Source organism: Oncorhynchus mykiss, chromosome 3 (assembly GCF_057628025.1).
Source record: "Oncorhynchus mykiss isolate SJ-2025 chromosome 3, ASM5762802v1, whole genome shotgun sequence".
Taxonomy (NCBI): Eukaryota; Metazoa; Chordata; class Actinopteri; order Salmoniformes; family Salmonidae; genus Oncorhynchus; species Oncorhynchus mykiss.
In genome coordinates, this window is record NC_143024.1 from 86,246,381 (window position 1) to 86,271,982 (window position 25,602).

Genomic DNA, 25,602 nt, shown 5'->3' on the forward strand with positions numbered 1-25,602 from the left:
TACCGTTACAGCTTCCCATTCCACATAATATATTGTGTGATACAGTTACAGCTTCCCATTCCACATAATATATTGTGTGATACTGTTACATGCTTCCCATTTCATCCCCTCACTCACATATGACTAAAACAATTTGAAACACACACACAGACACACAGACAGACAGACTCTTGCTCTCTCTCTCTCTAGCTTTTTCTCCTCCAATCAACTCTTGCTTTCTTGCCTGACTGACTACAGAGATTGCCAAAGTTAGCTGATTAGTTACAAAGCTGGGACAGTTTCCAAATGAATTGCATCAATAGAAACAGGACAAAACAAGCAACTTCTTAGCTGGCTATGTAAACAAATATCAAACGTAATATCATATGAGCTCCACTGCTCAGGCATCTACCCAAACACGACAGCTAAGCTGTCAAATAATATGAAAACCAGGCAATGTATAGTCTATGAATATCTGCACCTAGCAAACATGACAAACCATAACCTAAGCCCAACAGACAAACAAAAATGACTCTAACCTTAATTTCGGTGGCTAGTTAGCTGGTTGTCTGTATGGCTAGCTAGTGAATGTGACTGCTGAGTTTGACGCTTCGTGAGCGCAGCCCAAATTCACCGCTATACACAACTTTTCTTTCCTGACAGACTAACATTAACTGGCTAGCTAGCTACAGCAAGCAGCTTGGGTCTTTACCATATGAATTACATTGGTAGAAACAAGACAAAGCAGTTAATTCTGCGATATTGACGCAAATTATTGCTAGAAAAACAAGGCCGTTCGTGGCCGCAATAGTAATTTAAAGAAAGTCAGTCGGTTAATATATTAAAGACAACTTTCATTAAACTACAATATTACTGTACATCCAGCATACAGCACATACACGTATTGTTATGAAGCCAACTAGCCAGACTACCCCAACACCTAGGAGCAATCATTCACTTATCAAGCATACCGGCACTCTCAGCACCTGACCCAGTTGCTGCCACCTTAGCAACAACGTAGCCGGAAATACTTCTGCATAAGTCAGAATTAATTAAATAATAAATCATTAATAAAATATTGTCATAATATATGCGCAAACTGTTTCAACTGGGAAGCATGGGACAGGCTTTACCTTCCAGAAGAGGCTGGTGGGAGGAGCTATGAGGATGGGCTTATTGTAATGGATGGAATGGAATAAATGATATATGATTGAAACCATTCCATTTATTCCTTTCCAGCCACTACATCCTCCTATAGCTCCAACTCCCCAGCCCCCTCTGTTACCTACCTATTCCTAACAATTATCCTAAACTTTAAAATGTTAAAGTTGTGAGGGTGAAATAGTGAAATGATTCATTAATTATCTACCAGGAAGTGTTCTGAGTAAACGCACCACAAAAATAAGACAATTATGCAACAATGTAGAATTGGGAACATTATTTTATTCACCATTTTTAGTACAACATCTGAGCATATTACATGGACATGTTATCCATGATACGCCTCATGCTCATGAACCTCATGCTGCCGCTCATGCCTCCCATTCCCATGCCCATCTGACTGAAGCTCCTGTACTCTCCAGGCTTCATGTACATCTGCCTGCCTCTGTAGTGGGGCTGCTCGTACATCAGCCAGTGGCCGTCCATGACGTTGCAGGACTGGCAGTCGGACATACGGTAGCGGACCTGGATGGAGTCACAGTCGTCCGTCATCTCGTGCATCTGACCTCCGAAGTTCTCCCTCTCGTAGATCCTCATCCTGAAGTTTCCTTTGTGCTGTCAGGAGCAAAGCAATGATTCAACGAGTCAGAATTATATATAAATGTGTAAAATCTGAGAATACAACCATTAAAACGCCCTACTGTAATGTACTGGCTATCACTACAGGCAGGGAGAGGCCAGCAGGGCCTCTTAGGGGGGCAATGGGCCTCTTGTGGAATGGGGAAATAATGCATCATTGTTAACTCCCACTATTGAGTGGCGTCCGCTCTCTCCACCTACCATGGGGATCATGCGGCAGGACCTGATGCAGTCGTTCATTCCCATTCCCATGCGCTGGTAGTCAGGGTACTCGCCCCTCCTCATGAAGTACTGGTTTCCCATGTAGTTGTTGTGATCGTAGACCATGAAGCAACCGCTGTCAACCCTGCAGGAGTGACACCTGCTCAGGAAGGAGGACATGTCAGCGCAGTCCTGGCTGGTCTCATAGGAACGACCCTGGAAGTTCCTGTCCTCGTAGAAGGTGATCTGTAAGCACAAAAGTAATATATACTATATTATGGAAAAATGTATAAAAATATATGAATTTGCAGATACAAGTTGCTTTATAATTAGAATTGCTACATGCTCCTAAAATGCCACCTCCCAAATGCTAGATTATTATAGGTGATGCTAAATAATCGGTTAACATTCAGCCACTATACTGGTGAATTAAAACACTTAGTGTGTGGGATGAAACATTCACTTACTTTGCCCATCATGATTGCGGTTGTTCCTGAGAGCTGTGCTGCTGCTACACTGAAGTCCTGCCTGTTTCAGCCTTTACCTTTATACCTGACTATAGTCAAAGGATCTGTGGCATCCCATTGTGTAAAGCCCTGACCTAGCAACATGATATAGAGGCCTGCAGAGTGCTAGAAGACTTTAGAATGGGTTGTTCCATTGAGAAGTCAATACAAATGATCTTTTTGAAGAAGTATACAATAGACTCTTTGACATGTTTCAAACCACACTAGGTAGTATTCACTGTACAGTAAAAGGTGTCTTTTTGGTTTAGTTTGTTTTAATGGTGATGATTACACCATCAGTCTATAGAAACAGCAACTATTTTGGTTTCACGTTTGGCAACTGTGTATATAGGTTTAATAATGTGTTAAGAAGTAGGTGTACCTTGTCTGCGGGTACCAAGTAAAGGTTAATCCAGATTGTTACTCTTTTGGCAGTTCAGTGAGTCCACTTCAGCAGTACTTCATTAGTGGCAATAAATAGTAAGCTGTCATTTCAAACATTACCATGGCAACACACCGACACACATTATTACTATGAGAGGCCATCATTCATCCTGGCCATGATTATTCACTGTCTGACCTTCTGCCCCTAGCAAACACCAGGTACACACACACACACACACACACACACACACACACACACTTACCAGCATTTCACTACATTCACAATAACATCTGCTAATGTGACCAATTTGATTTGATTTGATTTATTGTATTCTACTTAGCCATTTACTGTCATTATTGAAAGAGATTGTGATATCTCACATCTCAAAATAGGGCTACTTAATGTTAGATCCCTCACTTCCAAGGCAGTTATAGTCAATGAACTAAACACTGATCATAATCTTGATGTGATTGGCCTGACTGGTTACACTAGTGACCATATCCCCCGTGCATCCAACAAAAGTGGAGGTGTTGCTAACATTTACGATAGCAAACGTCGATTTACAACAACAAAAAACGACCGCGTTTTCATCTTTTGAGCTTCTACAGTAGTCATGAAATCTATGCACCCTACTCAATCACTTTTTATTGCTACTATTTACAGGCCTCCTGGGCCATATACAGCATTCCTCACTGAGTTCCCTGAATTCCTATCGGACCTTGTAGTCATGGCAGAAAATATTCAGATTTTTGGCAAATTTAATATTCACATGGAAAAGTCCACAGACCCACTCCAAAAGGCTTTCGGAGCCATCATCGACTCAGTGGGTTTTGTCCAACATGTCTCTGGACCTAGTCACTGTCACAGTCATACTCTGGACCTAGTTTTGTCCCGTGGAATAAATGTTCTGGATCTTAATATTTTTCCTCATTCCTGGACTATCGGACCACCATTTTATTATGTTTGCAATCGCAACAAATAATCTGCTCAGACCCCAACCAAGGATCATCAAAAGCCATGCTGTAAATTCTCAGGCAACCCAAAGATTCCTAGACGCCCTTCCAGATTCCTTCCACCTACCCAAGGACGTCAGAGTACAAAAATCAGTTAACCACTTAACTGAGGAACTCAATTTAACCTTAGATGCAGATGGAGGCGCACCCCTAAAAACAAAAAACACTTGTCATAAGAATCTAGCTCCCTGGTATACAGAAAATTCCCGAGCTCTGAAGCAAGCTTCCAGAAAATTAGAACGGAAACGTCGCTACACTAAACTGGAAGTCTTCCGACTAGCTTGGAAAGACAGTACCGTGCAGTATCGAAGAGCCCTCACTGCTGCTCGATCATCCTATTTTTACAACTTAATTGAGGAAAATAAGAACAATCTCAAATGTATTATTGATACTGTCGCAAAGATCATTAAAAAGCAACATTCCCCAAGAGAGGACTTTCACTTCAGCAGTGATAAATTAATGGGCTTCTTTGACGAAAAGATCATGATCATTAGAAAGCAAATTACAGACTCTTTAAATCTGCGTATTCCTCCAAAGCTCAGTTGTCCTGAGCCTGCACAACACTGCCAGAACCGATGATCAAGGGAGACACAAGTTTTTTAATACTATATCTCGACACATTGATGAAAACAATCATGGCCTCTAAACTTTCAAGCTGCATACTGGACCCTATTCCAACTAAACTACTGAAAGAGCTGATTGCTGTGCTTGTCCCTCCTATGTTGAACATAATAAATGGCTCTCTATCCACCGGATGTGTACCAAACTCACTAAAAGTGGCAGTAATAAAGCCTCTCTTGAAAAAGCCAAACCTTGACCCAGAAAATATAAAAAACTATCGACCAATATCGAATCTCTCATTCCTCTCAAAGTTTTGGGAAAAAGCTGTTGAGCAGCAACTCATGCTTTCCTGAAGACAAACAATGTATATGCAATGCTTCAGTCTGGTTTTAGACCCCATCATAGCACTGAGACTGAACTTGTGAAGGTGGTAAATGACCTTTTAATGGCATCAGACCAAGGCTCTGCATCTGTCCTCGTGCTCCTTGACCTTAGTGCTGCTTTTAATATCATCAATCACCAAATTATTTTGGAGAGATTGGAAACCCAATTTGGTCTACATGGACAAGTTATCTGTCGGAAAGATATCAGTTTGTCTCTGTAGATGGTTTGTCCTCTGACAAATCAACTGTAAATTTCGGTGTTTCTCAAGTTTCCGTTTTAGGACCACTATTGTGGACCACTATTGTCTTCAAGATATATTTTACCTCTTGGGTAAAAGAGAGGTTACTCAGAAACATAATGTTAACTTTCACTGCTATGCAGATGACACACAGCTGTGCATTTCAATGAAACATGGTGAAACTCCAAAATTGCCCTCTCTGGAAGCCTGTGTTGCAGACATAAGAAGTGGATTTCGGCAAATGTTCAAATGCTTAACTCAAAACAGAGATGCTTGTTCTAGCTCCCAAGAAAAAATGAGATCTTCTGTTGGATCTGACAATTAAACCTAATGGTTGTACAGTAATCTCAAACAAAAATGTGAAGGACCTCGGCGTTACTCTGGACCCTGATCTCTCTTTTGATGAACATATCAAGACTGTTTCAAAGGACAGCTTTTTTCCATCTATGTAACATTGCAAAAATCAGAAACCTTCTGTCCAAAAATGATGCAGAAAAATGAATCCATGCTTTTGTCACTTCTAGGTTAGACTACTGCAATGCTCTACTTTCCGGCTACCCGGAAAAAGCACAAAATAAACTTTAGTTGGTGCTAAACACAGCTGCTACAATCTTGACTAGATCTTGACTATAAAAATGTGATTATATTACTCCAGTGCTAGCCTCTCTACACTGACTTCCTGTTAAGGCTAGTGCTGATTTCAAGGTTTCACTGCTAACCTACAAAGCATTACATGGGCTTTCTCCTACCTATCTTTCCGATCATACCTACACATACACTACGGTCACAAGACGCAGGCCTACTTACTGTCCTTAGAACATCTAAGCAAACAGCTGCAGGCAGGGCTTTCTCCTATGGAGCTCCGTTCTTATGGAATGGTCTGCCTATCCATGTGAGAGACGCAGACTCGGTCTCGACCTTTAAGTCTTTATTGAAGACTCATCTCTTCAGTAGGTCCTATGATTGAGTGTAGTCTGGCCCAGGAGTGTAAAGATGAATGGAAAGGCACTGGAGCAACAAACCGCCCTTGCTGTTTCTGCCTGGCCAGTTCCGCTCGCTCCACTGGGATTCTCTGCCTCTAACCCTATTACAGGGGCTGAGTCACTGGCTTGCTGGTGCTCTTCCATGCTGTCCCTAGGAGGGGTGTGCCACTTGAGTGGGTTGAGTCACTGATGTGATATTCCTGTCCGGGTTGGTGCCTCCCCCCCCCTTGCGTTCGTGCCGTGGGGGAGATCTTCGTGGGCTATACTCTGCCTTGTCTCAGGATAGTAAGTTGGTGGTTGAAGATATCCCTCTAGTGGTGTGGGGGCTGTGCTTTGGCAAAGTGGGTGGGGTTACATCCTGCCTGTTTGGCCCTGTCCGGGGTTATCGTTGGATAGGGCCACAGTGTCTCCAAACCCCTCCTGTCTCAGCCTCCAGTATTTATGCTGAAATAGTTTATCTGTCCGGGGGCTAGGGTCAGTCTGTTATGTCTGGAGTATTTCTCCTGTCTTATTTTTTATTTTTATTTTTTATTTCACCTTTATTTAAACAGGTAGGCTAGTTGAGAACAAGTTCTCATTTGCAACTGCGACCTGGCCAAGATAAAGCAAAGCAATGTGACACAGACAACAACACAGAGTTACACATGGAATAAACAATAAACAAGCCAATAACACAATAAACAAGTCAATGACACAGTAGAAAAAAATAAAGTCTATATACAGTGTGTGCAAAAGGCATGAGGAGGTAAGGCAATAAATAGGCCAGAGGAGCAAATAATTACAATTTAGCAGATTAACACTGGAGTGATACATGTGCAGATGATGATGTGCAAGTAGAGATACTGGTGTGCAGAAAAGCAGAAAAGTAAACAAAATAAAAACAGTATGGGGATGAGGTAGGTAGATTGGGTGGGCTATTTACAGATGGACTATTTACAGCTGCAGCGATCGGTTAGCTGCTCAGATAGTTGATGTTTAAAGTTGGTGAGGAAAATAACAGTCTCCAACTTCAGCGATTTTTGCAATTCGTTCCAGTCACTGGCAGCAAAGAACTGTAAGGAAAGGCGGCCAAATGAGGTGTTGGCTTTGGGGATGACCTAGGTTTTTATAGTTGTCCACATATTCTAGGTCGGAACTGTCCAGGTTGGTGATGCTAGTCGGGCGGGCGGGTGCAGGCAGCGAACGGTTGAAAAGCTTGCATTTGGTTTTACTAGCGTTTAAGAGCAGTCGGAGGCCACGGAAGGAGTGTTGTATGGCATTGAAGCTCGTCTGGAGGTTAGTTAGCACAGTGTCCAAGGAATGGCCCGAAGTATACAGAATGGTGTAGTCTGCATAGAGGTGGATCAGGGAATCTCCCGCAGCAAGAGCGACATCATTGATATTTACAGAGAAAATTGTCGGCCCGAGAATTGAACCCTGTGGTACGCCCATAGAGACTGCCAGAGGTCCGGACAACATGCCCTCCGATTTGACACACTGAACTCTGTCTGCAAAGTAATTGGTGAACCAGGCGAGGCAGTCATTAGAAAAACCAAGACTATTGAGTCTGCCGATAAGAATACGGTGATCGACAGAGTCGAAAGCCTTGGCCAGGTCGATGAAGACGGCTGCACAGTACTGTCTCTTATCGATGGCGGTTATGATATCGTTTAGTACCTTGAGCGTGGCTGAGGTGCACCCGTGACCGGCTCGGAAGCCGGATTGAACAGCGGAGAAAGTATGGTGGGATTCGAAATGGTCAGTGATCTGTTTATTAACTTAGCTTTCGAAGACTTTAGATAGGCCGAGCAGGATGGATATCGGTCTGTAACAGTTTGGGTCTAGGGTGTCACCCCCTTTGAAGAGGGGGATGACCGCGGCAGCTTTCCAATCTTTAGGGATCTCGGACGATACGAAAGAGACGTTGAACAGACTAGTAATAGGTGTTGTAACAATGGCAGTGGATAATTTTAGAAAGAGAGGGTCCAGATTGTCTAGCCCAGCTGATTTGTATGGGTCCAGGTTTTGCATCTCTTTCAGAACATCTGCTTTCTGGATTTGGGTGAAGGAGAAGCTGGGGAGGCTTGGGCAAGTAGCTGCGGGGGAGGCGGAGCTGTTGGCCGGGGTAGGAGTAGCCAGAAGCAAGGCATGGCCAGCCGTTGAGAAATGCTTATTGAAATTTTCGATTATCATGGATTTATCAGTGGTGACCCTGATACTTACCCTCGGTGCAGTGGGAAGCTGGGAGGAGGTGCTCTTGTTCTCCATGGACTTTACAGTGTCCCAAAACTTTTTGGAGTTAGAGCTACATGATGCAAATTTCTGCTTGAAAAAGCTAGCCTTTGCTTTCCTGACTGACTGCGTGTATTGGTTCCTGACTTCCCTGAACAGTTGTATATCGTGGGGACTATTGCAGTCCGCCACAGGATGTTTTTGTGCTGGTTAAGGGCAGTGAACCAAGGGCTATATCTGTTCTTAGTTCTGCATTTTCTGAACGGGGCATGCTTATCTACGATGGTGAGGAAATTACTTTTAAAGAATGACCAGGCATCCTCGACTGACGGGATGAGGTCAATATCCTTCCAGGATACCCGGGCCAGGTTGATTAGAAAGGCCTGCTCGCAGAAGTGTTTTAGGGAGCGTTTGACAGAGATGAGGGGTGGTCGTTTGACCGCGGACCCATAGCGGATGCAGGCAATGAGAAAGTGATCGCTGAGATCCTGATTGAAAACAGCGGAGGTGTATTTGGAGGGCAAGTTGGTCAGGATAATGTGTATGAGGGTGCCCGTGTTTTTCGAACTTAGGGTTGTACCTGGTGGGTTCCTTGATGATTTGTGTGAGGTTGAGGGCATCTAGCTTAGATTGTCGAACTGCCGGGGTGTTAAGCATATCCCAGTTTAGGTCACCTAACAGAACGAACTCTGAAGCAAGATGGGGGGCGATCAATTCACAAATGGTGTCCAGGGCACAGCTGGGTGCTGAGGGGGTTGATAGCAGGCGGCAACAGTGAGAGACTTATTTCTGGAGAGGTACATTTTTTAATTAGAAGTTCAAACTGTTTGGGTACAGACCTGGAAAGTATGACATAACTTTGCAGGCTATCTCTGCAGTAGATTGCAACCCCTCCCCCTTTGGCAGTTCTATCTTGACGGAAAATGTTGTAACTGGGTATGGAAAACTCACAATTGTTGGTGGCCTTCCTAAGCCAGGATTCAGACACAGCAAGGACATCAGGGTTGGCAGAGTGTGCTAAAGCATTGAGTAAAACAAACTTAGGGAGGAGGCTTCTGATGTTGACATGAATGAAACCAAGGTTTTTTCGACCACAGAAGTCAACAAATGAGGGCGCCTGGGGACACGCAGGGCCTGGGTTTACCTCCACATCACCCGAGGAACAGAGGAGGAGTAGGATGAGGGTACGCCTAAAGGCAAGCAATACTGGTCGCCTAGAGCGTTGCGGACAAAGAATAAAAGGAGCAGATTTCTGGGTGTGGTAGAATAGATTCAGGGCATTATGTGCAGACAGGGTTATGGTGGGGTTCGGGTACAGCGGAGGTAAGCCCAGGCACTGAGTGATGATAAGAGAGGTTGTATCTCTGCATATGCTGGTTATAATGGGTGAGGTCACTTCATGTATGGTAGGTGGGACAAAGAAGGTATCAGAGGTATAATGAGTGGAACTAGGGGCTCCATTGTAAACTAAAACAATGATAACTAACCTAAACAACAGTATAGAAGGCATATTGACATATGAGAGAGACATACATCGAGGCATAAATTAATCACAGGTGTTGATTTGGAGAGCTAACGAAGACAACAATGGATGAAACAACAACAGCTAATCAACTAAAACAACAACAGGTAAAATGGCGATGACTGGGCAGAGAGGGTCAGTTAACTACACACAGCGCCTGAGTTCGCGGCTGGGGCCGAAAAAATAAAAAAATAAATAAATAAACAGAAGTACCGTGATTAATGTACAGTCCAGCAAGCATCAGCTATGTAGCCAAGTGATCATAGGGTCCAGGGGGCAGCAATAGAAGGAACAGGGAAGCCGCGGAGTAGTCACTACCATGCTAGCACGCGGGCGACACGGCGTTTAAAGTTAGTAGTCCGGAGATAGTAGACGCATCTGCTCCAACATCCGACGGAGGCCGGTTGAAGACACAGCGGATGGAGTATTTGTCAGCAGACCAGTCGTGGTGGTGCGGCGGGGCGCCGTGTTGACTAAGGATCCAAGCCAGATGGCGAGAGCTGTATTGTAGTTGTAGTAAGTCCGTTGTCTATCCAGGAGATGCGCCTGGCTCACGGCTAACTGGTGCTAGCTTCGGGGCAGGGGCATTGGCCACTATAGCCACTCGGTAGCAGCGGTGATCCGGTGCCAAGGTCCAGAGCTTATGGCAAGAATCTAGTGGAGTTGTGTGTTCTAGCCGTGTTTGGGTGGAGTCCGGGTGAACAACTGAGTAGGCCGGGAGGTGGGCCTCAGGGATAGCTTCGGTACTGGGTAACTCGGTAGATGTTAGCTAGCTGTGAAGATCAGGAGTAATGGTCCAGGGATTACGGCAGGAATCCGGCGTTGTAGTGGAGAGACAGTCCGTTCGTTACTGGTAGGCTGGCGAGTATTATCCAAGCTAAAAAAGGGGCAGGTACCTGTGCAGAAGGTAAAGGCCACTAGCAGTGGCTAACAATGACTAAATAGCTTGTAGCTAATTAGCTGATTAGCTTCTGATGGCTAGGTGGTTCTTGCTATAAGGTTTAAAAATTAAAAATAATAGCGGTTCCGTATCACATTGGGTGAGGAAGGTATAATTGAACTAAAATAGAGAAGAGATTGAAATAAAATTGAAAAAATACTAAAAAATACAAAAGTACACGAGAGGACGAACAAAAAATGTCTGCACTGCTACGCCATCTTGGAAACGATAATCTGGTCTTATCTGGTGTCCTGTGTGAATTTAAGTATGCTCTCTCTAATTCTCTTTCTTTCATTCTTTCTTTCTTCTTTCTCTCTTTTTCGGATGACCTGAGCTCTAGGACCATGCCTCAGGACTATCTGACCTGAGGACTCCTTGCTACCCCCAGTCTACCTGATTGTGCTGCTGCTCCAGTTTTAACTGTTCTGCCTGTGGCTATGGAACCCTGACCTGTTCACTGGATGTGCTACTTGTCCCAGACCTGCAGTTTTCAACTCTCTAGAGACAGTAGGAGTGGTAGAGATACTCTGAATGATCGGCTATGAAAAGCCAACTGACAATTACTCCTGAGGTGCTGACCTTTTGCACCCTCTACAACATTTGAACATCTTGGCCATGTTCTGTTATAATCTCTACCCGGCACAGCCAGAAGAGGACTGGCCACCCCTCATAGCCTGGTTCCTCTCTAGGTTTCTTCCTGGGTTCCGGCCTTTCTAGGGAGTTTTTCCTAGCCACCGTGCTTCTACACCTTCATTGCTTGTTGTTTGGGGTTTTATGCTGGGTTTCTGTACAGCACTTTGTGACGTGTGTTATTGACTTGTTAATTGTTTACTCCATGTGTAACTCTGTGTTGTCTGTTCACACTGCTATGCTTTATCTTGGCCAGGTCGCAGTTGTAAATGAGAACTTGTTCTCAACTAGCCTACCTGGTTAAATTAAGGTGTTCTCAACTAGCCTACCTGGTTAAATAAAGGTGTTCTCAACTAGCCTACCTGGTTAAATAAAGGTGAAATAAAAAATGAATAAAAAACATCAGCTGATGTAAGAATGACTTTATAAATACATTGGATTGATTGATTGATTGATTGGCTGACTTTGTGTTCGTATTCTTATCTCTCATTATTTATTCTTGTTGTTGCATTGTCGAGAGGAAACCTGCAAGTAAGCATTTCATTGGACGATGTATACCATGCGTACAGTATCCCGTACATACGACTAATAGCTGATTCTATTACACAGCTGTTAAGAACTTTGCCTTATTTCATTGATGTGGATCTTCTACATGGTACACTCTTGCTCACACACACACACACACACACACACACACACACACACACACACACACACACACACACTACTACAAGAGTAGCAGGAGGATTACCCAGAGGTAACTGTGCCCGAGATAATCAGCTCTCTGCGTTCAGCGTTATTGCACAGCACTGCTGGGACCTCCAAAGGATTTTACGTTAGCCTTCAATTTAATTAGAATGTCTTGATTTGTCACACTTGGAATGTGCATCCCTTCTCGGAGCAATCCGACCGGAAACTCAACTGTTTTCTTTTCATTCATTTTAAGAATGAATTATTCTCTGTGGGAACCAAAGGAATATGACATTCTAGCGAATCAGGGGTGTAGTCAGAGTGACACTTGAACCTGCTCAGGACAGAACTTGCAAAGATACAGTCTATATCCTGCATGACCTAAGACCACGTTAGAGATGTGAAAATATTGATATTTTTGTGGGTATCTCGCTCATGATGCAGACAGTCCTGTATGGATACTGTATAGAGAAATAAAGTATAAAATGTCAGAAAGGAAATCTCTGTGTCAGTATACTGGATGTGTTATTTCCAGCCAGTTTTACCAGTGAGATGCGTAGTATGTTCAGTGGTGTGTGTTCATGGAAGCCAAGGAAAGCCAGGCTTCCCCCCCCAAAAAATGACCAAAAACAAACAAACAAAAATACATATAAAATAATCGTTGTTTCATAATTTTCCATCAATTCGCAAAAGGCTGAATGTTTCTCACCGGAGATATAATCGAGCAAGCTAAACAGCGCCCCTCTGTCTCTCTACTTGTACGCCGTCTATCTGATTGCTGTCTGGTCCAAACAAGTATGACGTTGTTGCCGCCCATAGCATTGAATGGAATGCAAGGGAAGCCAGCAAGCATTTGGCATCCCTTGACAAAAAATGTATAACAAATTAGCAAATCAGCATTGAGCCAAACTGAACAAGCTCAACTGTGAATAGTCCTGGCGCACCAACAAAAAAGTGTCAAGGGGAAGCCAGCTTGGATTTTGGTGTCACTCCTAGCAAATCACATTGAAGAGCATACGTCATTGACAAAAACAACTTGAATTGTTGCATTTCGTTGTGCTGTTGTCCTCCGGTGGCTAGCTAGCCAGCTACAATTGTCCCTTTCCTAAATTAGCCATGGGTGGAGATAGGGATTTGAACTTGTGGATGTACTTAATTCTCTGTACTGGCCGATGATTATAACTGCTATTTTGATCCAACCATTAAGTCATACATTGTTGTGCCCCTGGCCTGACAAGATGTAAATTCAATATTCTCTGTGGTGACACAGCTCTGATAAAGAACAGAGAGGATCTCTTCTGATCACAGCTTCTTAACGATTCACATCACTCACACTGACACACCTGTCACACACACCAGACAGATAGAAGACAGGGGAGGAGAAGGGGAAACAAGATATAGAGAAGAGGAAGAAGGTCAAGGAGACTAGGAGACTAGGAGAGAGAGGTACAGCATGCTGAGAGGAGAGTACGGGAGAGATTAAACTAAAGAAGCAGAGAAGCAAAGAGAGATTTGCTTAGTCATACTGATGTATTGGTCTGAGACAGACTGCAATAGGACTCTCTATGGCCATGGCCCCTTGGTTTCACCTGGGGAGACCCTAGAGGACATGCAGCTGTTCGAAGGAGCTGAAATGATGCCAGGATACGAGATTGCAAGAGAGCAAGATGGGTAAAACTGAACAGTAACTATGTAGTAGTTGGTGAAATGGGGACTGCAGACTGAAACACTAGCAAACAGACAGCATGTCCTTGGAAGACTAGCATCTGTGTCTTTTTGGTCTACAGACCATCTACCTGACTGTGTCTTTATGTTTTACAGACCATCTATCTGACTGTGTCTTTTTGGTCTACCAACCATCTGACTTCTAACATCTATATTTTCACCTTAAAGATCAAGGAGTCATCTAAGCAGAGAGAAGAAAAGGATTTTCCCCTGACCTCGCAGGAAGTAATTAAAGTGAATTACGCCAGGCTCCTAGTTTTAATTTCAGCCTGGCACTTTGTCACTCTCTCCATCCCTCCATCCTTTCGTAAGAGGCAGAGCAGTAAATAAATAGACGGAGGGAGTAAATCTGTCGCTGGACGGAGAGAGTGAAGTGAGTGAGAGTCCCAGAGTTTAATCCCCTGGGTGGGGAAATTACTGCGGTAAAGTCAAAGAGTCGGGCTTCTTACTGAGAGATATACAGTATGCACAGTATAGTGAAGATGGAAAGGGGAGAGAGAGAGAGAGAGAAAGGGAGTGTGGGGAGAGGGAGAGGAGGGGGAGAGAGAGAGAAAGAGGAGAGAGAGAAAGTTGTGACGTATGCCCTAGTATCTGTTTTTTTCTGCATCCCTGCTAACTCTCTCTCTCTCTCTCTATTTCTCTTGCTCCCTTCCTCTCTCTCTCACGCTCTCTCTCGATCTCCCTTTCTGATATTTGAGACCTAAATACCTGAAGATAAATATTATTTGAGCCCAGATGAACACATAGCAAATATTGCATTGTCCCTCCTCATGATACCCCTCTCCTCCTGCTAACCATTTCCTCCTGCTAACCATGTCCTACTGCTAACTCTCTTCTCCTGCTAACCGCCTCCTCCTGCTAACCTTCTATTCCTGCTAACCCTCTACTCCTGTTAAGCATCTCTTGCTGCTTACCTTTTCCTCCTGCTAATCCTCTCCTCCTGCCAACCCTGTCCACCTCCTAACCCCTTCCTCCTGCATACACTCTCTTCCTGCTATCCCCTTCTTCCTGCTAACCCTTCTCTCATGCTAACTCTGTCTTCCTGCCAACCTTCTCTTCCTGCTAACCCCTTCCTCCAGCTAACCTTATCCTCCAGCTAACCCTCTCCTCCTGCTAACCCTCTCCTCCTGCTAACACTCTCTTCCTTCTAACCTTCTCTTCCTTCTAACCTTCTCTTCCTGCTCACCCTCTCCTCCTGCTAGCCCTATCCTCCTGCTAACCTTATGTTCCTGCTAACACTCTCCTCCTGCTAACCCTTTCTTCAAGCTCACCATATCCTCCTGCTAACCCTCTCTTCCTGTTAACCCTGTCCTCCTGCTAACCTTCTTTTCCTGCTAACACTCTCCTCCTGCTAACCCACTCCTACTGCTAACTCTATCTTCAAGCTCACCCTTTCATCCTGCTCACCCTTATCTTCCTGCTCACCTTCTCCTCCTGCTAACCCTTTCTTCAAGCTCACCCTTTCATCCAGCTCACCTTCTCCTCCTCCTAACCCTCTCTTCCTCCTAACCCTCTCTTCCTCCTAATGCTCTCTTCCTCCTAACCCTCTCTTCCTCATAACCCTCTCTTCCTCCAAACCCTCTCTTCCTCCAAACCCTCTCTTCCTCCTAACCCTCTCTTCCTCCTAACCCTCTCCTCCTCCAAACCCTCTCTTCCTCCTAACCCTCTCTTCCTCCTAACCCTCTCTTCCTCCTAACCCTCTCTTCCTCCTAACCCTCTCCTCCTCCTAACCCTCTCCTCATGCTAACCCTCTCCTCCTCCTAACCCTCTTCTCCGGCTAACCCTCTCTTCCTCCAAACCCTCTCTTCCTCCCAACCTTCTCTTCCTAGACTATAACCTCTAAACTCCAGGAGGGGATGATGTGCTAGCTTTAGATAGGGAAACAAGTCAATCTACTTTCATCTCACTTAAATGCAATCTCCTGCTTCGGTTATGGTGAGAACTTTCTATAAATCAACCAAACTCTTTAGGTGTGTGTATGTGTGTGCGTGCGTGCCTGCACGTATAGTGTGTGTGGTGTGTGTGTGCGTGCGTGCACGTTTGTTACAGTATGTGTGGTGTGTATGGTGTGTTCGGGTGTGCTTAAACATTCCTCTTTTCTGTCTCTTCCACATCTCTTTCATTCCTTTGTTTTTCAGTCCTTTCATCACAAACTCACTGTGCTCCTGGACCCCTACTGGCTTTACCGTAACCATGGTGATTCTAATGTTGCCAACAGCATGTGCTAAGTAAGAGCTAATTGTTCATTTGTATTTACAATGGTGAGCTTCAGAATAGATGGATTACTTCAAATGAACTTAACACACTCCATCTGATACTCAATACTACTACTACTTCTACTACTATTTTATTTTATTTTATTTCATCTTTATTTAACCAGGTAGGCCAAGATAAAGCAAAGCAGTGAGACACAGAGTTACACATGGAGTAAACAAACATACAATCAATAACAAAAAAAAAAGAAAAAGTCTATATACAGTGTGTGCAAATGGCGTGAGGAGGTAAGGCAATAAGTAGGCCATAGTAGCAAAGTAATTACAACTTAGCAAATTAACACTGGAGTGATAGATGTGCAGATGATGATGTGCAAGTAGAAATACTGGTGTGCAAAAGAGCAAAAAAGTAAATAAAAACAATATGGGGATGAGGTAGGTAGTTGGATGGGCAATTTACAGATGGGTGTGTACAGCTGCAGCGATCTGTAAGCTTCTCAGATAGCTGATGCTTAAAGTTAGTGAGGGAGATATGGATATGAGTCTCCAGCTTCAGCGATTTTTGCAATTCGTTCCAGTCATTGGAAGCAGAAAACTGGAAGGAAAGGCGGCCAATGGAGGTGTTGGCTTTGGTGATGACCAGTGAGATATACCTGCTGGAGGTGTTGTTATGGTGACCAGTGAGCTGAGATATGGTGGAGCTTTACCTAGCAAGACTTATAGATGACCTGGAGCCAGTGGGCCTGGCAACGAATATGAAGCGAGGGCCAGCCGACGAGAGCATACAGGTCGCAGTGGGTGGTGGTATATGGGGCTTTGGTGAAAAATGAATATTTGGCCTTCCTAAGCCAGGATTCAGACATGGCAAGGACATCAAGGTTGGCTGAGTGTGCTAAAGTGGTGATTAAAACAAACTTATGGAGGATGCTTCTGATGTTAACATGCATGTAACCAAGGGTTACAGAAGTCAACAAATGAGAGCACCCGGGGACACGCAGGGCCTGGGTTAACCTCCACATCACCCGAGGAACAGAGGAGGAGTAGGATGAGGGCACGGCTAAAGGCTGTCAAAACTGGTTGTCTTGTGCGTTGGGGACAGAGAATATAAGGAGCAGAATTCTGGGCGTGGTAGGATAGATTCAGGGCATTATGTGCAGACAGGGGTATGGTAGAGATAAACCTAGGCATTGAGTGACGATAAAAGAGGTTGCATCTCTGGACGCACTAGTTATGCTGAGTGAGGTCACTGCATGTGTAGGAGGTGGGACAAAAGAGGTATCTGAGGCATGTTGAGTGGGACTAGGGGCTCCGCAGTGAACTAAAACAATGATAACTATCCTAAACAACAATATACAAGGCATATTGACATTAGAGAGAGACAAAAAGCGAGGCATAAAGCAAACACAGGTGTTGATTGGGAGAGCTAGCTAAGACAACAACGGGTAAGACAACAGTTAATCAGCTAAGACAACAACAACAGGTAAAATGGCGATGAATGGGCAGAGAGGGTCAGTTAACTACACACAGGGCCTGAGTTCAAGGCTGGGGCCGGCAGATAAACAAAATAAACAAATTGGAGTACCGTGATGAATGAACAGTCCAGCAGGCATCAGCTATGTAGCCAAGTGGTCATAGGGTCATTCCAGTTATGATGTGCCTTTTCTGTGTAAAATGTTCGATCTCAACGAGAATTTTATGCATTTTGACCATTTTGTTTTCAGTGGATGTAGGCGTTGTCCCCGGATGCTATTCATGGACTTCTATGAGAAATATAATCCATTAAATAATTAAATAATTAATCTATTTATGAATTATTTTATAGTGCTACTTAAAATATCTGACAAAAAAATATTATTGCATTTATTGTTACTGTATTTAAGATTTTCTGTGTGTCCCTGATTTCACTCTCCATGCTGTTAGTTTGTAGTAATACCCCTTCAAAAAACAGCCTCTTCCCACAATGACATCACATTCAGGAAGTGTCAATCATTATTTGGGCGGGAAAACAACAGCGTAATGCTAACTCTGTATCAACACTCGGTTTTATCTATATTTTCATGTTTCAGGATGTTAGTCAGTATTTCTGAATCGTACATTTTCAACATGTTAGGCTACATTAGATGAACATGTTATAACAGTTTATAATATCAAAATATGTTTGACAGAAAAGTTTAAATTCTCTTCAAGTGTTCACCATTATGCTAGCTGGACCCAGATCGCTAACTTAGCCTCCAAATTTCCACCATGCAACTAACATGCTGGAAACTCAGAAAAGATAGAAAATGATTTACTTATGTAAATATTTATTACAATTTATATAATGAATTTATATTTTATGTGTATATATATTTGTTTCTAATTACATTATAATTATTAGGCCTATTTACATTGATATAAATGTGACACAGTACCAGTCATAGGTTTGGACACACCTACTCATTCAAGGGTTTTTCTTTATTTTGATTATTTCCTACATTGTAGAATACTGAAGACATCAAAACTATGAAATGACACTTATGGAATCATGTAACAACCAAAAAAGTGTTAAACAAATCAAAATGCATATAATATTTGAGATTCCTCAAAGTAGCCACCCTTTGCCTTAATGACATTATTGCACACACTTGGCATTCTCTCAACCAGCTTCATGAGGTAGTCACCTGGAATGCATTTCAATTAACAGGTGTGCCTTGTTAGAAGTTAATTTGTGGAATTTCTTTCTTTCTTAATGCGTTTGAGCCAATCAGTTGTGTTGTGACAAGGTAGGGGTGATGTATAGAAGATAGCTCTATTTGGTAAAATACCAAATCTATATTATGGCAAGAACAGCTCATATAAGCAAAGAGAAACGACAGTCCATCATTACTTTAAGACATGAAGGTCAGTCAATGCAGAACATTTCAAGAACTTAGACAATGTTTTCAAGTGCAGTCGCAAAAACCATCAAGCGCTATGATGACACTGGCTCTCATGAGGACCAGCACAGGAAAGGAAGACCCAGAGTTACCTCTGCTGCTGAGGATAAGTTCATTGGAGTTACCAGGCTCAAAAATTGCAGCCCAGATAAATGCTTCACAGAGTTCGTAACAGACTCATCTCAACATCAACTGTTCAGAGGAGACTGTGTTAATTTTTTATTTAACCTTTATTTAACTAGGCAAGTCCCTCTTGGCCTTCATGAATCAGGCCTTCATGGTCGAATTGCTGAAAATAAACCACTACTAAAGGACACCAATAATAAGAAGAGACTTGCTTGTGTAACAGATGTGAAACGCTAGCTTAGTTAGCGGTGGTGCAGCGCTAAATAGTGTTTCAATCGGTGACGTCACTTGCTCTGAGACCTTGAAGTAGTAGTTCCCCTTGCTCTGCAAGGGCCGCAGCTTTTGTGGAGCGATGGGTAACGATGCTATGTGGGTGACTGTTGTTGATGTGTGCAGAGGGTCCCTGGTTCGCGCGAGGGGACGGTCTAAAGTTGTACTGTTACACTTGGGCCAAAAAAATCGCCCGACCTCAACCCAATTGAGATGGTTTGGGATGAGTTGTACCGCAGAGTGAAGGAAAAGCAGCCAACAAGTGCTCAGCATATGTGGGAACTCCTTCAAGACTTTTGAAAAAGCATTCCAGGTGAAGCTGGTTGAGAGAATGCCAAGCGTGTGCAAAGCTGAAGAATCTAAAATATATGTTGTTTTCTATGTATTTGTTTAACACTTTTTGGGTTAGTACAAGAATCCATGTGTTATTTCATAGTTTTGATGTCTTCACCATTATTCCACAGTGTAGAAAATAGTAAAAATAAAGAAAAACCCTTGAATGAGTAGGTATGTCCAAACTTTTGACTGGTACTGTATATGTACATAACCAGACCATATCTATACCGTCTCAGTTATCACGTCAACTATCTTCCTATTAGGCCATATCTCACCATGTGGAAGTATAAACAACCGCATCAACTATCTTCTTATTAGACCATTTCTCACTACGGGATATTTCAGTTGTGAGTGTTGTCATAATTAAATTAATCTGTTAAGATTATATGAATCTTCCAGGTGAGGTAGAGAAAAGGGCAGAAACTCATGTCAGTGACATCGACTTGAACATCCATGGATCGGAGCCAAGATGCTTGGAGAAAAAATAAATATACACACACACACAGTCTTGTAAAACTAACCTTGTGGGGACACACAATTCAGTTCCATTCAAAATTCTATTTCATCCTAACCCCTAAACCCAACCCTAAAACTAACCCTAGCTCCTAAACCTAATTCTAACCCTGACACTAATTCTAAGCTTAATCCTAGAAATAGCATTTGACCTAACAAAAATGTCCCCAGTTGGTCAAGTGTTTGTTCGTGTACTATTCTTGTGGGGACTTCTGGTCCCCACAAGTGTAGTTAAACACGTCCACACACACACACACACACACACACACACACACACACACACACACACACTAGACAAATGACCCAGAGAGAGACCAGTAGGAGGTAAATTCAATGTTTTTATCACCATCTTTGTAGAGGAATCATATAAAGACATCAAAGAATGCAATTAGCCGATTAGAAGGTATGACATTTCACACACAGCCAGCCATTGAGAGAGGGACGGAATAGAACAGACAGTGTCAGGCCTAGAAGCAGCCTCACAGAGGGATTAGACACGGATGATGTCACACAGGGAACCCGGACACTGATGATGTCACACAGGGAACCAGGACACTGGTGATGTCATCCAGGACACCAGGGAGCAGCTGTTTCCAGTCGGTTCCTGTAGTTCCGTTCACTAGTTTTCCATCAGAACAAACAGACTGTTCTTCTACTATATGTTGCGATCTTTCTTGACATCATGGTCCAATCCCTACTCATCTGATTCTGGTTACAACCAGGCCTCTGAGCAAAAGTTACTTTGAGGTGAATCAAATGGAAAAATAAGAAATGCTTGGCGACTGGGGGTTCAAGTTTAGTGTCAAGGTAGGATGCAAGCTAAGCTAAGGGATAGATAGCATATCGGAGGAGTACAGCAATAACAACATTTCAGAACATATAGATAGATAGTTTAGCTAGAGATGTATGGGCGGATTTACACAGTTCACAGTCGGCCATTTAAAAATTCACACATACACAACTGATGCCAGAAAGCTAACTGTAGCATCATGGATGTTAGCTTGAGAAAGTGTCAAAATCAAATCACATTTTATTGGTCACGTACACATTTTTGCAGATGTTATCGCAGGTGAAGCATGAAGTTTATGTTTCTAGCTCCAACAGTGCAGTAATATCTAGCAAAACAGTAACAATACACACATGTAAAAAAAATTAAGAACAAGAAATTAAGACATATCAGAATGAGCACTCAATCCAAATGTGGCCAATGAGCTCTAGTTAACGCCAAATGAACCAGACAGGGGGTACAGCGGGAGGGGGGATGGGAAATGAGTGTGAGTCACACAGGCACTTGAAAAATGTCAAAACACCACAACTTATATTAAGGCAAGATGGACTACACTCGCGACGTACCCACACGTCTTTAGGGACAACACCACAATGTTCCACCACTCACTGTAAGACTGACTGTACAGTATGCTTCAGAACGGATGATCTTACAGGTTGATTCTCTTATCTACTCAGAGCAGTAATTCTGTTCATCTATAGATCTAGATATTGATGTTATTTCACTCACATTTTATTTTCTTCCACTGTCTTATTATTATATTTTTTTAGAGGGATCTTTATTATTGGATAGAAATCTGTTTCATACATATTTGTTTTGGCGAAGAGAGGAATATCTGCTGAAAATACTGTGAAACTGGACTTATTCAGTATCATGGGCAAATTAGCTGTAGTTAGAAGCAAGCTCAATACCCTCTGAAAGTATCCACACCTCCTGCTTTACTTCGAGGTGATGTCCCCTAATCTTTTCAATGGGCTTGATGATCACATCATTAAAAACAAAATTAAAGCGATCATTCAAGATGTGTATAAAATTTGTGTTTGTGGATGAATTTACTTCCACATTTACGAAGTATTTAGCTTGAAGACCATTCAAAAAGTCCACAAAAATTCTAAAACTACAAGGCTACTTTCTGGTAAATCATGTGCCTCTTCCATAGGGTATGCTCTGGCTTCAGCAGAAATACATGGGAGAATCAAGACGATACGGTTAAATATAGGCATCGTTTATTTAGCTGGTTAACTAACGGGCAGGCGGCTAAATAAATACTGCCTTAAATATTTCTATGATCAATCAATATGTATCAATGAGAGCATTTAAATAGAAAGGTTACAAATAAAGTCTTTCCATAATTACACACATGTGCACACAGGTTGTGTGAAATAATGGATGGAGATCTACCTCCTGAAATCATAGATGAGAGAATATCATATTTTTGTAGTAATATTCTCAGTATTTTTGTTGTTGTTCGGTATTCTTAAAAATGGTCCCAGACAACAAAATGATGGACTCTAAATGGGTATCTTCAAAATACAAATTATGACTATCATGGAGGATCGAGCCTCATTGGGAGAAAAAAAAATCTAATGCATAATATTTAAAATATACTCATAGGAGATTATAATACAACAACAATGAATGAAATCATCTAATCCTGAAAATACATTAAAAAAAAATTCCATTCTCTTTACAAGGAATACTATGTCTGTTGAGAGCAACGTAACGGAAACACCTCTGGATGTAGGATTCTGGATGCATTAATAACACAGCTATTCTGACAATATTATGCCGTTGCTAAACGGTTACTAAACTTAAATCTTAGAGCTGTTTTTTACAGGTTCTATGACATTATAGATCAGATTAGTCAGCACCTAAAATCAGCAGAGGTAATTAACACACATTCTCAAACAGTCAATGCATATTTGTGAATGATAACTTCATTGGGAAAGCTACTGTTTCAATAACTCTGATTTAATTGTCATCCTTCATTGGTTTGAGAGTCTGAATCACAGACTTATTTTTGGCTAGGGATTCTCTCTCATCTCCCATCTCAGGTATCAAAGAGCAATCTTAGCAGAACATACAATATTATTGTGAGCTGGTCTTGATAGATCCTGTGTTGGGACACTGTGGAGGATGGAGGTTTTTAGAACAATGGACGGTACAGTAGTGAATGACAGAGCTGAACAGTCTTTACCAAGGCCTATGACACAGAGTGGCAACGTCTCACATGGCAACCTGTTTCCTATAAAGTGCATTACTTTAGACCAGAACTCTATGTGGTCAAAAGTGGAGCACTACTCTAGCTGTGGTCAAAAGAAGTGCATTGTAAAGGGAATAGTGTGCCGTCAGAGAATTGCCCTCTGGAGATGCAGGAGAGATGGTGGTGGGAGGGGTTTAGGTTTAGCTCCGGGTGAGAAGCCCCTTCTGATAGGCCAACATGCCTGCTGCAGTGGCAACAGACAGGACGGAGGCTACGCCCAGGAAGTTGATGAACCCGCCCACAGATGGAAGGTTTCGCTCCCAGAAGGTGGTGACAAACGGGAGTGCTGGGACTTCCTGTTAGAGCGAGAGAGGAGAGGGGGGAGAGAGTTAGGGGAGCACTAAGTTAGGTCTACTTTCTATAATGTCCTTTAGATACTTTACATTTTAACCCAAATTAGTTTGGCATGTGACTTAAGTATCCATTGTTTTGGGTCGTATTGAATCCTTACCACTGACTCAGGCTCTGTTTGCCAGATCTGACTCTGTGGAATCCTGCCCATTTCATACATGACCTGGAACAACAATGAATTAATGTATAATACTAAAACAATACACAAGAGGGAGGGGGCTATATGAAATAAATACATGTATTATTATGATGATGATGATTATGATGAAGGCTCTCACCTCTCTGGCGGCCCTCTCCCCTGCCTGAACAGCCCCCTCCATGTAGCCACTCCACTCAGTAGCTGTCTCTGTTCCTGCAAAGTACAGCCTGCCTACTGGCTCCCTGAGAACCCTACACAGAGGGGGAAGGAGAGGAGGGAGAAGGAGAGATAAAAGGTTAGATAAGGTCACACAGTGTGTATTTGTATTTATTATGAATCCCCATTAGCTGCTTGTTCCATAAGATGTTTTTTTATATCTAATTTTACTGCTTGCGTCAGTTACTTGATGTGGAATAGAGTTCCATGTAGTCATGGCTCTATGTAGTACTGTGTGCCTTGGGGACTGTGACTTGGGGACCTCTTGTGGCATGTCTTGTGGGGTATGTATGGGTGTCCGTGCTGTGTGCCAGTAGTTTAGCCACAGCTCAGTCTATTCAACATGTCAATACCTCTCATAAATAAAAGTAGTGATGAAGTCAATCTCTCCTCCACTTTCAGCCAGGAGAGACTGACATGCATATTATTAATATTAGCTCTCTGTGTACATCCAAGGGCCAGCTGTGCTGCCCTGTTCTGAGCCAATTGCAATTTTCCTAAGTCACTTTTTTTTTGGCAGCTGACCACACGACTGAACAGTGGTCAAGGTGTGACAAAACTAGGGCCTGTAGGACCTGCCTTGTTGATAGTGTTGTTAAGAAGGCACAGCATCACTTTATTATAGACAGACTTCTCCCAATCTTAGCTACTACTTCATCAATATGTTTTGACCATGACAGTTTACAGTCTAGTGTTACTCCAAGCAGTTTAGTCATCTCAACTTGCTCAATTTCCACATTATTTATTACAAGATTTAGTTGAGGTTTAGGGTTTAGTGGGTGTTTTGTTCCAAATACAATACTTTTAGTTTTAGATATATTTAGGACTAACTTATTCCTTGCCACCCACTCTGAAACTAACTGCAGCTCTTTGTTGAGTATTGCAGTCATTTCAGTCACTGTGGTAGCGGATGTGTACAGTGTTGAGTCATCCGCATGTATAGAAACTCTGGCTTTACTCAAAGTCAGTGGCATGTCGTTAGAATGTGTTTTTAAAGCAAGAGGCCTAAACAGCTACCCTGATTCTAACTGGATTATATTTGATAGCCTTCCATTAAAGAACACCCTCTGTGTTCTATTTGACAAGTAACTCTTTATCCACATTATAGCAGGGGGTGTAAAGCCATAACACATATGTTTTAGCAGGGGGTGTAAAGCCATAACACATACGTTTTTACAGCAGACATCAATAATGTCAAAAGCTGCACTGAAGTCTAACAAGACAGCCCCCACAATCATTTTATCATAAATTTCTCTCAGCCAATCATCAGTCAGTGTAAGTGCTGTGCTTGTTGAGTGTCCTTCTCTATAAGCATGCTGAAATTCTGCTGTCAATTTGTTTACTGTAAAATAGCATTGTATCTAACTAAGGGTTGGTAACAGGCTGATTGGTCGTCTATTTGAGCCAGTAAAGGGGGCTTTACTAGTCTTGGGCAGCGGAATGACTTTAGCTTCCCTCCAGGCCTGAGGGCACATGCTCTCCAGTAGGCCTAAATTGAAGATGTGGCAAATAGGAGTGGCAATATCGTCTGCTATTATCCTCAGTAATTTTCCATCTATATTGTCAGACCCTGGTGGCTTTTCATTGTTGATAGACAATCATTTTTTCACCTCTTCCACACTGACTTTACGTAATTCAAAAGTACAATTCTTGTCTTTCATAATTTGATCCAATACACTTGGATGTGTAGTGTCAGCGTTTGTTG

General features: G+C 42.7%; 2 protein-coding genes across 2 annotated transcripts in view; both read right to left on the reverse strand.

The window, feature by feature from the left end:
* Nucleotides 1-1,402: 1,402 nt before the first annotated feature.
* On the reverse strand, nt 1,403-2,520 carry LOC110520583 (gamma-crystallin M3-like). Its single transcript, XM_021597975.3, has 3 exons — nt 2,448-2,520; nt 1,981-2,226; nt 1,403-1,755 (listed from the first exon to the last, which is right to left on the reverse strand). Exons 1-3 carry the CDS (start codon nt 2,457-2,459, stop codon nt 1,456-1,458), a joined length of 558 nt encoding a protein of 185 aa, XP_021453650.1. The 5' UTR covers nt 2,460-2,520; the 3' UTR covers nt 1,403-1,455.
* A 20,431-nt stretch (nt 2,521-22,951) lies between these two features.
* The window catches only part of LOC100136729 (monoamine oxidase), a gene marked incomplete at both ends in the record, with an annotated part of 74,807 nt that continues 72,156 nt past the window's right edge, over nt 22,952-25,602 (reverse strand). The window contains 4 exon segments of the mRNA NM_001124688.1: nt 22,952-23,407; nt 23,409-23,487; nt 23,643-23,705; nt 23,821-23,932. Of these exon segments, the coding sequence (NP_001118160.1) occupies nt 23,403-23,407; nt 23,409-23,487; nt 23,643-23,705; nt 23,821-23,932 (259 nt within the window).

Excerpts from the sequence above, each read along its gene's own strand:
- LOC110520583 (XM_021597975.3), bottom strand. Across the intron at positions 1,756-1,980 it reads CCTGCCGCATGATCCCCATG|CACAAAGGAAACTTCAGGAT; the intron begins GTAGGTGGAGAG and ends TGCTCCTGACAG.